At 36.1% G+C, this 14,159-nt stretch overlaps 1 protein-coding gene across 1 annotated transcript in view; it reads right to left on the bottom strand.

The window, feature by feature from the left end:
- Positions 1–11,709: 11,709 nt before the first annotated feature.
- The window catches only part of LOC104620609, a 36,507-nt gene continuing 34,057 nt past the window's right edge, over positions 11,710–14,159 (bottom strand). Inside the window, exons 6-7 of the mRNA XM_010286889.1 lie at positions 12,899–13,048; positions 11,710–11,780 (exon numbers count right to left, since the gene is read on the bottom strand). Coding sequence (XP_010285191.1) covers positions 11,710–11,780; positions 12,899–13,048 — 221 coding nt within the window. The remainder of the gene's footprint in view (positions 11,781–12,898; positions 13,049–14,159) is intronic.

Consider the following 14,159-nt stretch of genomic DNA (forward strand, 5'->3'; position numbering starts at 1 on the left):
TATATACACACACATATATATACACATATATACAATATATCTGGAATGTATTTAATTCTCATGTTATTTGTCAAAGTAACAACCCAGATAACATGAGAATTAAAAATAAGAAGAATAAGGAGTTTCCTCAGTTACTAACATTTTTATTTCTTATAACAAATCCTAACACTATAGTCATGTGGCATGGAAATATCAAACTAGATCTAGGTAATAAATAGTAAGGCTAGAAAGAACTACCCTGTGATGTGAGGACCGCTGATCTTCTATAATTACCTTTTTAACAACTGTGATAGATAAAAACATAAATAAACAGCTAAAATGCACAGGTTTTATGCATGCAAGCAAGCAGGCATACAAAACAGGGGAAAATGAAAGTACTACATGACTTGTCAAACCCCAGCCTAAATGTAGCTGACGGAAAATTACTGAGACAAATACACATATGACGAGTTGTAGAATTCTTCAAAAAGTTACAGGATTCTGAGATTTCTTCCAAGTAAGATTTCTTTCCAATACGTTAATGTCAATCTAGTAAGAAATCCTCATATTTTACTTATGATGAAAACTAGTACTTTTAAATAGCATTACTTGAAAAATATTTTTGTTATGGAGGTTCTGATGCCAAAATTCTGCCAAAATTTTCCACAGAAATCATTTACTTTTCAGTGGAAAACTGAACAGCAAATACTTTGTTATTTGAAGTTTCATGTATGTAAAAAGAAAATGTTGATTTGGAAATTCAGTCACTGTGGCTCTTTGAAGTTACAGCTTCACACACCTCATTTTCTTTACACCTTTCATGAGGCACCCACTAAGCAGTGATCAGTGCAGGTCCTGGATGAGGAGTATAATGGGGAATTTAATGTGGGTGAGAACTCAGGCTACAGTGGAGAATGAGAGCATGAAGCGTCAAAATTAAACTTGAAGAACTGCAGCAGGAACTGCAGACAAATATTTTCTGGTGCCAACTGATGATTTATTTTGTTTCATTTTCAGCCCAAGACCAGAAACAGTTTGCAGTGTTATATTTTTTAAATAGGAAGTCTACACTGTTTGTAAAAAACTGTACAGTTTACAACTTCAAAAGTTTTGGTAAGATTCCTCTTGACCAGACTTTAAATTTGTTGGGGAAGGAGACAGATGAGCATTATGCTATTATTAAAGAGAGTTTCACATCTTTTAAAATAAGGAAAAGTTTAATATCATATTGTCCTCATTGTGGCCACTTTTTCCTTGAATCCCCCTACTTCATTTCCCTTGAACACATACAGCTTTGTGGAAAGAATAAATTTTAAATTTATTCCCAATGGCTCCCCAGGTGGTCTTTCACAAATATGTTCTGATTCATACAATTTCATAAGCACTTGGCCAACATATTGCAGCAAAGGTTGTTAAATAATGAAAAGACATTTAGTGCAGGGTGAAAATGAATACACAAACTGTGTCAGTAAAATGTATAGCATCAGCGCAGCAGTGAAAAACAGAATGTAGCAAAAAGAAATGGGGGTATTACACATTTATCCAAGGTTGTGAAAAAATGTACAAAATATTTGTGTTATATTACAAACAGTAAGCAAACACTTGATTAGAAGCTGTATCATAACACATAAAATGAAGCGAGAAGAGCTAGAGTTGAATGTTAGCTTTGGCATTTCTTACCTTTTCCTGAATGCTTGATTTAGCTTTCAAAGAGAAAATAACAGGGAACCTAATGTGGTGTATAAGTGGAAAGTCTTAATACAAAAATTGGTATTTTGGGGTTGTTTGGGTGTTGTGTTCTCCCCCTGCTCCAAAAAAAAAAAAACCTCCTAGCTGAAACAGAAGTTTCTGGAATACATGCAGACACTAGTATTAGAATGCTCTGATCATAAATGTCACAGAATCACAGAATCTTTAAGGTTGGAAAGGACCTTCAAGATCATCAAGTCCAACCATTAACCCAACACCACCATGCCCCCTAAATCATGTCACAAAGTGCCACATCCACACATTTTTTGCACACTTCCAGTGATGGTGACTCCACCACCTCCCTGGACAGCCTGTTCCAATGCTTGACCACTCTCTCGGTGAAGAATTTTTTCCTAATATCCAATCTAAACCTCCCCTGGTGCAACTTGAGGCCATTTCCTCTCATCCTATCGCTGGTTACTTGGGAGAAGAGACCAACACCCTCGTCGCCACAACCCCCTTTCAGGTAGTTGTAGAGAGCGATAAGGTCTCCCCTCAGCTTCCTCTTCTCCAGACTGAACAATGCAGCTATGTCTGCTCTAGTTCACCTAATTCTCAAATAAGGAAAGTCAAAAGGGTACCTCTCAGCTAGTAGTCCTGTCAAAGAAGCTGAGATTTTCATGTGCTAATTGTGTTAGCATTGGGATGGCCAGATGATATTATAACAAGAATACATATTTTTGTTGGTGTGTTTAAAAGGTGGATGCTGGATGTGCAATACAGAAAAGGGAATCAATAGTCCAAAGCTATGGGCCTCACAAAATCAACTTTGTTGCCTAGAGCGTTCTTGAAAACCTATGAAAAAAGCAATGTCTTGAAATGAGGTGAAATTATATAATAGAATAATAACTGAAGGACCTGAAACGCTTTAATCACCTGAGTATTTTGGTGGTTTAATCACAGTGCTATATTTATGCTCCCATTGGTATCATTACATTGCATGGGGCTTTAATCTGTTTTCCCTGAGTGCAAGATAGAGATGGCACAAGGAAAATTGTCATCCAGACAAGGAGTTCCCTCCCTCTCCCAAGCTTCTCTCTCCCCATTATCTGTTTTTTTTTTTATTTGATAAAAAAACAGAAAGCCAGGTGCAGAGCCAATTTCTGCGATTTTGGCAACTTCACACTGACTTTCACAGAGATAGTCTTCTCAGAACAGAAATCCTAATTAAGCACACAAATTGAAAATATCTGCAATAAACAAACATAATCCATTTAGAATTATTAAATGAAAATGTGTTTCAGATGTATATTTAAAATAAAAAATATGCTACCTTAATAACTGTGACAAGTCGAAACCATATGTCCCCTCAAACTTAGGCACATTTGTTTGCTAACATACATAAAAAGAGAAGAATTATGCAGAAAACAAATATTTTCTCAGAATTATTTAACATGTACTCTGAAAGTAGTACTAAATGAAGCAGGGACTGCCAGTCCAACCAAAGAAATCATTTCACAGTCCGACTACATGCAAATCAACTATATGAAAAACGTAGAAATGACTTACCAAGAAGAAAGGAATAATTCCTAACTGGAAGGGCAACAGTCAAATTTTTAACAATCTAGATTACTTGTAAGGGTCAGATCCAAAGAAAGCCTTAATTGAATCAGGAGCCTCAGAAGGGTGACAAAGAAGTCCATAAAGAGCTGCCTACAGTAACTCAGTTGAAAATGAGAAGTGCAGGTGCACATTTGAAATTCTAATCCTCCAAAGTTTTGGGGGCTTTAATCAGAATTGCAGAATGGAAGGGGCAGTTCTGATCTACCTGGGACAGCTGGGGAATTGTGCACCTATGGAGATGTAATCCCATCAAACTGGGGCATGTTCTGAACTAGCTGATTCTCTGGGTAGTACTTTACTAGATAAATCCATGCCAGTCTGCACCACCCTTCATGCTGTAGCTTGGTTAGGTTCAGCAAAGAATTCGGAACTCCTCTCCAAAGAAAAAAATATAGATGAAGCAAGAGTCTGTACCTAGCAGTTACACAGTCAAACAGCAGTTGAGAACTGTGGGTTCTAGTTCCAGCTTGCATAATTGTACATGCATTTTATTTTTTTAAAAAACCCATAGAATCATTTTGCTTTGAAAAGACCTTTGAGATCATCAAGTCCAACCATAAACCTAACACTACCAAGACCATCACTACGCCATGTCCCTAAGCACCACATCTACACATCTTTTAAATATCTCCAGGGATGGTCAGGGATGGTGACTCCACCACCTCCCTGGGCAGCCTGTTCCACTGCTTCACAACCCTTTTGGTGAAGAAATTTTTCCTAATATCCAATCTAAGCCTTCCGTGTTGCAACTTGAGGCCGTTTCCTCTTGTCCTATTGCTTGTAACTTGGGAGAAGAGACCAACACCCACCTCACTACAATCTCCTTTCAGGTACTCGTAGAGAGCGATAAAGTCTCCCCTCAGCCTCCTCTTCTCCAGGTTAAACAACCCCGACTCCCTCAGCTGCTCCTCAGAAGACTTATGCTCTAGACTCTTCATCAGCTTCATTGCTCTTTGTTGGACACGCTCCAGCACCTCAATGTCTTTCTTGTAGTGAGGGGCCCAAAGCTGAACACAGTATTCAAGGTGTGGCCTCACCAGTGCCGAGTACAGGGGCACGATCACTTCCCCACTCCTGCTGGCCATGCTATTTCTGAGGCAGGCCAGGTTGCTATTCGCCCTCTTGGCCAACCTAACTCCAAACAAGCCAGAAATAAAGCTGCAAGTAAAATAAATCAAAATTACTATGCCTCCTGTGTTTTAATGGTGATGTTGTAGCTATGCATTAGATTTGCTCAAACCGTGCCTACAAGATGGGCTTCTCAGGTAATTTAAGCACCTCCTTGTCTCATTTGGAGATTTACCTGCTGATATTAAGACAGTTATAAGTATGCAGAATAGGCAGACTTACAGAAACTATTGTAATTCTGCATAAGTCCAGTCCCGAATGTCCAAAACTTCCTCAAACATGGGTTTTCTAAAGGTAATTATTTCCCATATGAACACAAATCCCACAAAAGCGTTAAAGAAAAGCATGATATAAATTTTTAACTTTTGAAAAATGATGTTTCAATGACATACCCATATTCCTGAAACTTTGTAAAAGTTCTGATTAATTGCCAAACAAAATTTTGATTGAGGCCTACAAGCCCTTTGAGGTTCTACATATTTTACAGATGTTTACACTGAAGCACAGGAAGAATATGACAATTCCACCATTTTACTTGTCCATGAACTTCCTATGAATTCAGAAGTCCTAACTCTCACCTCTGTGTGTCATCCAATAGACAATCCTCCTTTCCTTGGGTTAACATTACTCAAAAAATTAAAAACAAAAAAAAGAAAAAGAAAATATTGGATGCAATGTACACCCTCTGACATGGAATGCTTCTCATTTTTATTTTATCAAGAATTCAAGATGCTGAATTAATTAGGCCATTAGCACATTAAAAGTAAGTGCTAAGTGTTAATAACATCAGTTTAATCACTGCTGAGTCAGTTTTATTTTACACAGACTGATGTTGTATTTTCAGCTAAGGAATTAGATAGTAATTAGAAATTACCCAGCAATTATGATCTAAGTGTGATAATTCTCTAAATGTGTTATAAAGTACCTGACAAGGTTTTGATTATACATTGAAAATTTACTATATCATCACCTTAAAATCACACGCTTTTTTTTTTTTTTTATCTATCTATTAAAGATACTAAAGCAACAAAAGCTCAAATACAGATGGGTCTTGGTAACTTCTAATTTCTGGACTTCAGAGTTCCAGTGAGTGTTTTGTAATGCCATATGCAAGAATGGTCATTGAAACAAATCGGGATTGGCCAGTGTGCAACAAAATATGTGAGACAACAGCTGTTAACTGTTGAGGATCACTTTCCTGCTAGTCCATATTCAATTATTATATGAAACATTATTTGAGAGAGGTTTTCTTTCAAGATGAGATTTTTGACTAAAAATCAAGACATTTTTGAAACATACTTTTTAAAAGACCACCAGCTGATCTCATAGAAGAAAAATGTTTTGATGTTCTTAAAAACATTCAAGTATATTTGCCAAATAAATATTCTTAGAACTGTAATTCATATGAAGCCTGTTGAAATAATATCATTAATTACAAGTGGGAATAACAAAATTATATTTTGATTCTCCCCAGTGTGATAACAACTTTTTTGAGTGCAATCAATTTATGCTTATCTGTTTAAAAAGGTGATTTACTGGTACCAGAGACTCCATTTTGGGAAAACCACAACATTTTTCATTAAATGTTGATGAATCAGAACATTCTGAATCCTCTTGTGCTGTAGGTGTGTTTCAAAAACCAGAAAATGTATCAAAACTAACTTGTTCACTCAGATCTATGTTGTCATGGTGGTCTTATTCTTTTGAAGTGTGTATCCTTAAAGCCATTTCAGAAACTTTTTTTTTTTTTAAATTTCCAAAACCATAACTGATTTCAGAAAATGGAATTCAAAGAAAGCTTGGAAATAATGAAAAAGCTTACAAAATATGCATAGGAATATGAAGAGTAAGTGTCACAATGCAGCATAAGAACAATTTGAGAGCTGGATTTAGTACACAGTCTATATTACTGTTCTGATATGACTAGAATACTGTCGTGGTTTAGCCCCATTGACAGCCTGTCCCCAAGCAGCCTGTTTAATTTGTTCGAAGGCTTGTTGTCCTCAGCAACCCCACAACAGAAGCCTTATGTCACCAGTCCAGATCCACCTGAGCAACTCCAAACACACCACCATACCACCTATCAGGAAGAAAAAACAACTTCATCCCAGCCGAAACCAGGACATATACTAACATGCCTTATTTTATCAATAATTTTATGGCATTAGGTGGTTTTTATCCAAATCTCAACCATGAAACAATTAATTTTGTGGGAATCTCCATTTTCTGTTTTCAGAACTATTAATATTACTAACGTGAAACCATAAAAGAGTAATATTAATAATATATTAATAAAATATTAAATAAGATATAAATCATTTAATTTTCTTAGTAGCAGGGGAACCCTGTGAAAAGTTGCCTGAGAATAATCTGAAATCTCAAAGTCCAGAGGAGAAACGAAGAGAACCTCAAATACATTACTTTGTAAAAGTTGATGTTCAAGCCATCTCTTTTTTTAAAATCTGAAACATGATTTCTGAACATAGAGTTGGCAAACTGTAAAGTATTTTAGAACAGGATTGACATTCTTTGTGAAAGCACTTTTGGATTTCCCAGCAGAAGAAGCAAGCAGTTGAAATGTTCTGGGCAAGAGAGTTGCTTTACAACATATTCAATCACATTAAAGGGTAATTGCTCCTTCTTACTAATAACAATGAACCACTCTGAGGAGCATCACTGGCTCTGGAATACGCAATCAGTTCTGCAAATACTTCAACTCCAATACAGGGAACACTTTCACCTGTAGGCACAGGCTCTTGCTTTTGCAATTAAACACTTAAGTTCTGGTTCTTCCTTTAAAGTCTACGTAGTACTATTTTATTTTGTAAAATAGAGTTCTCCAAAGTACGTGAAGTACCTTTCAGACAAGAAAATGTTTTTTTCTCAAGTGAAGTTCAGGTGCTATAAAGCATGCAGTATAATTCTCGTTTGTGGCTTCACACTTGGTTGAATGCTACGATTCAGCGACATCAGGTATTCTCAGTCATATCTCTAAAATTTTATTTTAAAGGACTGACTAGATAGGTAGAAGCTGTCAGAAGTTGATGATAGCTTTAAGTTACTCATAGTGTCATAGTACTTTTATTATCACAGCCAAAATTATTATATTATCACAGCCAAAAGAAACTTGGGCTTCAGTCTGCCCTGTTACCACTGTTTGCCTTACAGTGGCTGAAACAAATCACGGACAAAATTACCGTGCTGGAGAGGTATCTTCTACAGTGCAGTGCCACCCCATACCTCTCTGTCTGAGGCACGTAAATCCTAATAATATTTTGTTTCCATCTATTCTACATTATTTTATCTGCAAAGCTGCTCTTGATCGCTACTGAATAATACAAGCTGATGACATGAAAATATTTTTGTGTACATGAATTGATGTAGTACAGCTGTTAAGACTGCTTGGATTTGACAGCGTAAAATAGTCATCAATTTAAATAAATCAAATTTTCATTTACTAGTCAGGTAAATTAAACAAGAGAAATTTGCTGTTCATACCTGTCTAATCTTTTTAATAAACAGGTTTCTTTTTCAGACAGTATTCTGGTATACATACACCCTAATAGCATATTCCAGTCTCTGAAGACTCCCTTTGTTTTCTTTTTATTTATATCTTCTACCTGCTTTCATAAAAGAACAAACTTATATTATTTGTTCTTAAATTCTATTTACTTCAGATAACTCACAGATTTATAAAAGGCAGCTTAGAAAACAAGACACCCAAAAAGAAAAGGTTTTGTGAAGCAAAGAAAGAATATTTCCATTTGATTCTATACATACTTTTCTTTCCCTGTTCACAAGATTTAAATGAGTTTCAGAAGAGTACATTTAACTTGCACATTTAAATGGAAATTACAGTGTCATTACAGGGTTCATAATAGACTTAGTAAGCATTACCATGACATTTTTTGTTTCTTATATTATATAGTAGCACATTTGCATAATAGTCCATATGTTGGGGAGCTTGCTTAGAGCCTGCTAGTGCCCCCTCAGTCTGCAGAGATTAGTCAAACAGCTCCTACAAATCTCAGGGGTACTCCCCAATCACTGGGATAAATTCATATTCCCTTCTTTCTGCTCTCCTGCCAGCCTTATGACTCTGGCTAAGAGTTGCAACAGAAAGCTCCAGCCCTGTTTCAGAGCACACCACGGCCAGTTGGTGAGGATGCTCTCACTGTCTCCACCAATAAGAAGACACTAGTGGTAGTAGCACCAAGAACAGACCTTTGCTCTGTCTTAATGCTCTGCACCAGAGCACTTGGGAATCCAAGTGGAAAGAAATATCTACTGCACAAAGTTTACAATTTTACAAAAATTACCAATAGTAAAGTCACCTGTACATAAGAAATACAAATGGATAGAAAATGGCAGAATTTGCCCATATCCAATCAATAGACTTTCTTCTCGAGACCCAAATTACAGAACATATGCCTGGCAATCACTTACCTCTACTATGTCTATTTTGTGGTCCCCAAACTCTAATGATAAAATATATTTGGCATACCTTAATTTGTTGTTTAACAGCAATTCCATTTATACTACGTGTTCTCACAGACTGCCATAAAATTATAGAGAATTCAGAAAACAAAATCAAAATTATTTCTTTGATATATGAAACTACAAGAAAAATGTACTTCACTAAAAGTCGTTATGCAGAAGCAGTCACTACACTTTGTGAAGTACTGACGAAAAAAACTTTTAGTAAAAATTTCTATTATTACAGGTGCTCAAATTTTAAAATTAAATAACTAGATTATCTTCTGTTCCAAAAGTTCAGTAGTCCTTTACCATTTTTGCTGGTATTATACAGTTATCAAGACATCATAATCACTACAAAGACATTTTCAGACAAGCATGTTTGGGAGACATCATAAGATAGGAAAGACATAGTAGCAGAACCTGCTAATTTACAAAAAGGGCTATGTTTACAAAATAATGAGGGTGATTTAGAAGTAACAGATGGAAGTAGGAAAAAGTGGAAATGTCATAAGTACAATGGAAAAGCAAAGGAACATATGAAAAACTGTGTTTACATGAATAATCAATATTCTGTATACCATTTAAAACAATACATTAATAACTCCCCATAAAGGACATGTGAGGCTGGTTAAGAAGCAGTTTGCCAGCAGGATGAATAGGAGCAAGGAGATATAATCTCTAAGTGCCAATGACATGAGATCCTAAAAAAGAGGATTCACATGGTTCAGAGCCTCTCTGGCTAATTCAGTAAAAATCTGCAGTCAGAATCACAGTCAGCTGTACTAAATGGTTGCCTACAGGGAGAGTCATCAAGGCTACCTCCTTTTTTATCACAGAATGCCCCTTGCAGGCAATAGCAACTAAACACCACTGTTGCTGACTGTGAAACTAGCCTCAGTGTTGGGAAACAGATGGGAATTTGCAAAGAATTGCTTAGACTTAAGTGGAACAGAACTGAGAGCTTCTCAAACTATTGTTATATTCTGAGCTCAGGTAACACTGGCAACTCTGAACAATGATTTACTAATTTTGTTGGCTGAAGAAGAACTCAAGAGATAAGCATGTGACAAGCTGACGCTAAGATTATGTTCTGTATTTATTTTATTAAATACCTGTTTCTGATATCCTAACCTTACAATCTTACCAATGCAAGATTTTACTGCTTTATTTATAAGCCTGTCTAATACTGTGAGGTGAACCATGATTCAGACAAATCAGAGGTATGCGGTGTGAATAAAATTTCTGAGGAACATATATTCCAGAACATTTTTAAACTCAGTTGGAATTGAGTATTTTCTGCAAGTCTGCCTCAGACCGGTGTAGGAAGAACATAAGGATGGATGTATTAGGTAATAGCAAACGCCTACATAGTCCAGAAATGTGTCTCTCAAAAGGAGATGGCTAGGCAATGTGCATGTAGGACAAGCATTTATTGTACTGCATCTAATACTTTCTCAGCTTCCACCATGCTGTGGTTTAGGAATGCCATAAGCCAGAGGTGATCCATACATTTTATTAAACAAGTAATAGATTGTTCTTAATGACATTTTTAAGCCTCCACTGAATCCATGTAAACTTTTGGTATCCAAAGAATTTGGGCTTAGGAGTTCCAGAGCTTCCCATCAGACACACTGCATGAAGAATCATTTTGTTTGGTTTGTTCTGAAATGGTCAGCAGGTAACTTGACCTCAAGGTAAGTTGACCTTAACATCTTATTAATACTTTTTTAAAAAATATTCTCTTGACTATAATCTTGTTTAGTGTGACAGTGATATTGACAGATGCTGAATTTGGGAAAGGGTTCCTTTCACCAGATAGATACCTATCTAGTGACATGGCAATGACTAAAACATGGCTCCTTCCAGATTCCTTAATTCTGGACAAACATCCACAGTGTCAGCCTTAACAGACTGCAATTCACGCAACTCCTGGAAGATGTACCACAGTTCCTCTTTCCTCAAGCTAGACATATAAGAAGGAGGAAGAGTGTATGCTCCCTCCACCCATCTTTCGCCTGTATGAGCAAGCAGTGGAGAAAATAGCCTGGATCAGTCTCTACACCTTCCTTATAACTGGGAGCAAAGACCTGCACCTCAGTTGCCTATTAAGCATATGGGAGATAAAAAGGAGAAGGAAGGGAGCATACATTTTCTGTTAGCCACCACTGAAGGAGAAAAGAAATACAAGCTTTTTGAGGCTGTGGGAGACAGGAAGAGTCTTAAGTACTGAATAAGTTAAACAGTTTCATATGGTGGGCCTTGCAAATAGTATCCATTTCATTGCTGGTAATACTGAACTTTCAAAACATTTATTCCTAAAAAAGTAATGCTTGAAAAATGTATTAATTTTGAATTACTACTTTTAATTTCTTTTTGGTTTTTAGTTCTTAAATTCCAAATATCAAGTTTTAGCGAAGTTTAATATAGGTACAAATTCACATAGCACAGATGTCATGCAAATATGTTGAAAATATGTTTTACTATGCTCACAATACAATCAAAACTAGGATACATTTAGAACATGTTTAATGCCTTGTTAAGCTATGTACCTGGTTAACACATGAGCTTTCCCTATTACTCATCTGAAATCACTGCAGAAAAGCCTAGTCAAGAGAATTTATGGGATACTTCAAGCTGAAATTTGGAAAAAAGCATGTATTGTATATTCATTAATCAATGACAGTTCTTCTTTTTACAGTTTTGTTTTGTGCCAGATAGTGAAATTTGATCTGTTAAGGGGGACTCTGCTAATTCACATGGAGCCCTACTGAAATTACTTAAGTTCAGCCTATGGATTTTATTCGTAACCTTTCATCCCACAGATTCTAGAAAGCCACAGTTGTAATCTGAATCACATTGCATTTGTGGAATTCCATATGTTACTGCAAGTTTCTCACTAAGTAAAATAGAGTCACAGACATATATGTATTTAAAGGGATCTAAAATCTAAACCTCATATAAGTCTCCATGTCAGTCTTGGACAGGCATTTTTCAATCTGAGGTCTTAAAGAGTGAGTATAAGAGAATATGTTCTGTAGTAATGCAAACAGAAAGTATAATAGGAAGCAGTCCTGTAGATAACTATTAAAATACCATGAATTTCATTAAAAACCTGTCAGTACTTCTTTTGCAAGACTGTGAGGAATTAACTTCTTTCGACCTATATGGCTGCATGTCAATAACAGAAACTTTAAAGTTAGTAACTTGGTAGATAATTGAACAGATAAGTAGGAATAGATTTATTACAGAAAAATATTTAAAAGATTAATTTGGCAAAAGCAAGATATATATCATGTTGATTGCAGCTGGTGACTGTGGTGTAAATGCATTCACAGTATACGGTACTCGCAGTACTGACAGTACCACAGATATTAAAGACTGAAACTGGCAATAGAGGTTTGCACTACAAAGAAAACAACATATTCAACTGTAGATACAAATTAGTTCTAAATTTCTCTATAATAAAACCTGCTGAGTGGTAATAACTTCAAACTTCACTGTTTTGCCAGACACTATGGAACTTGAAATTTTCCTACAACAAGGACTTCTCTTGACCCTCAAATTAATTCATTTGATTGCTACTTTTATTTTTATTCTTTCCTAAGCCTGCTGGTAGCAGTAAATTGCTTGTGAAGAGCACAGAATGGAACAAAAAGGCTGAACTTAACTAATGTGTGGAAGGGAGGAAAAAACCTTTCCCATTTATTAATGTATTCAAAAGACTGTTACAAAACTTTACAATTTAATTATTAGAAGATTATAGAACTGCTTCAGTGCTTCTGTACTGCGTTAAATAAACTGTACGTGCAAGGAGTAATAAATGAAATTGTTAATTTCAGTGTATCCTTAGGGAATAGTGGGGGGGGTACATATTTAGAGCTCTCAATAGATTTGAGTTTATATACAGTAATAAATCTTAACTACATTGTTAATTAACCCTGCCTCAAGCCCCTTTTTACCTTAGGGGTTGAAAGACACAGTGTCTGTTAGGATAACTCACCATTCATATTCTTAAAGATGTTTAGGACTGGGAGGATTTGTCGATAATAGGGCACCAAGGCCTCCCCCACCATGTCAGCTGACACCACCAGGTGCTGGAGGACTTTCAGCGTGATGCAGATGACCTGTCGATTACGAAGGCTTAGTGCATCTGTGATGTAGAAAGAACAACAGGCAGAAAGCAGAATTAATTTCTAAAATGTAGAGGGAGGGGGAGGAGTCCTCTAATGGACAAATTTAATTAAACTGTATTCTGCTGGGGATTGTAAGTGGGCCTTTATTAGCCCAGCTTTGAAAGATCCCAAAGATGAATTGCAGTCCTGATGTTATAAAACACTGCCTTGTCTGATTGTTATTTGTTCCCACAATTTGTGCTGAGTCTTCAGTAGCCAAAGAATGCAGCTCATTATTCCCTTATGCTGCCTGGCATGGTCCAAACAAATAAAAAAAAAAGTTCACTAAGTACCATTTGGGGCCAATGGAACTGTACAACTGCAAGACAACCTGCAAAGGTTGACAACAGATACATTCTAGTGCAACAATTAGTGTTTGTATGTTTGTACTCATTTATTTCATGATCGTTTTATTCATTCAACTAACAATTCCCACTATTCTGAGAATCAGTACAATGAAGCAAATGTTTATAGGAAAAAAAAACCCACACAAAACCTTGTAGGCTTTTTTTAAAAGACAAATATTCTAGGAAAGAAAAGATTTTGTCTTGCCTACTTAGATTTTTTCTTAGCTTTCAGTGTCATGCTTCTAATCTTGTGACACTAAGACATTTCATAAATACCTTTTGTTTCTCTTCTCTTTAGATTTTACTAAAAGCAAGTACTTTGCATTCTCTTTTGCAATTAAAAATGAGTCATACTTGAAAGATTTTTTTTTTCTTGCAAAAGCCCTCTGGTTATAAAACCCCCTCTGAAATTATGTAGCTGGAAGCAGTTGTCAAATGGTACGCTATTGTATATTGGTCTAATTCTCCAGTGTTCTGCCCACTTACATAGACATTTACATCATTGCACTGGGAAAGCAAAAACTGTAAAAGATAAGCTTATATTCAATGCTATATGTTTTATAACCACCAAAGTATGTAAATATGCGATTCAACGTAAGTATAAGCACTTGGAAAAAAATTATAGTAAAGAACACACTGAAATTTGAAGAGGAGTTACTAACAACTTCAAGAACTGTCTCTTCACACTGAAGAAATGGGATTCAGTATTTCCGGCACCAAGTTTGGTCAGTGCACAGGAATG

The sequence above is a fragment of the Phaethon lepturus genome, unplaced genomic scaffold (assembly GCF_000687285.1).
Source record: "Phaethon lepturus isolate BGI_N335 unplaced genomic scaffold, ASM68728v1 scaffold3110, whole genome shotgun sequence".
Lineage (NCBI taxonomy): Eukaryota > Metazoa > Chordata > Aves > Phaethontiformes > Phaethontidae > Phaethon > Phaethon lepturus.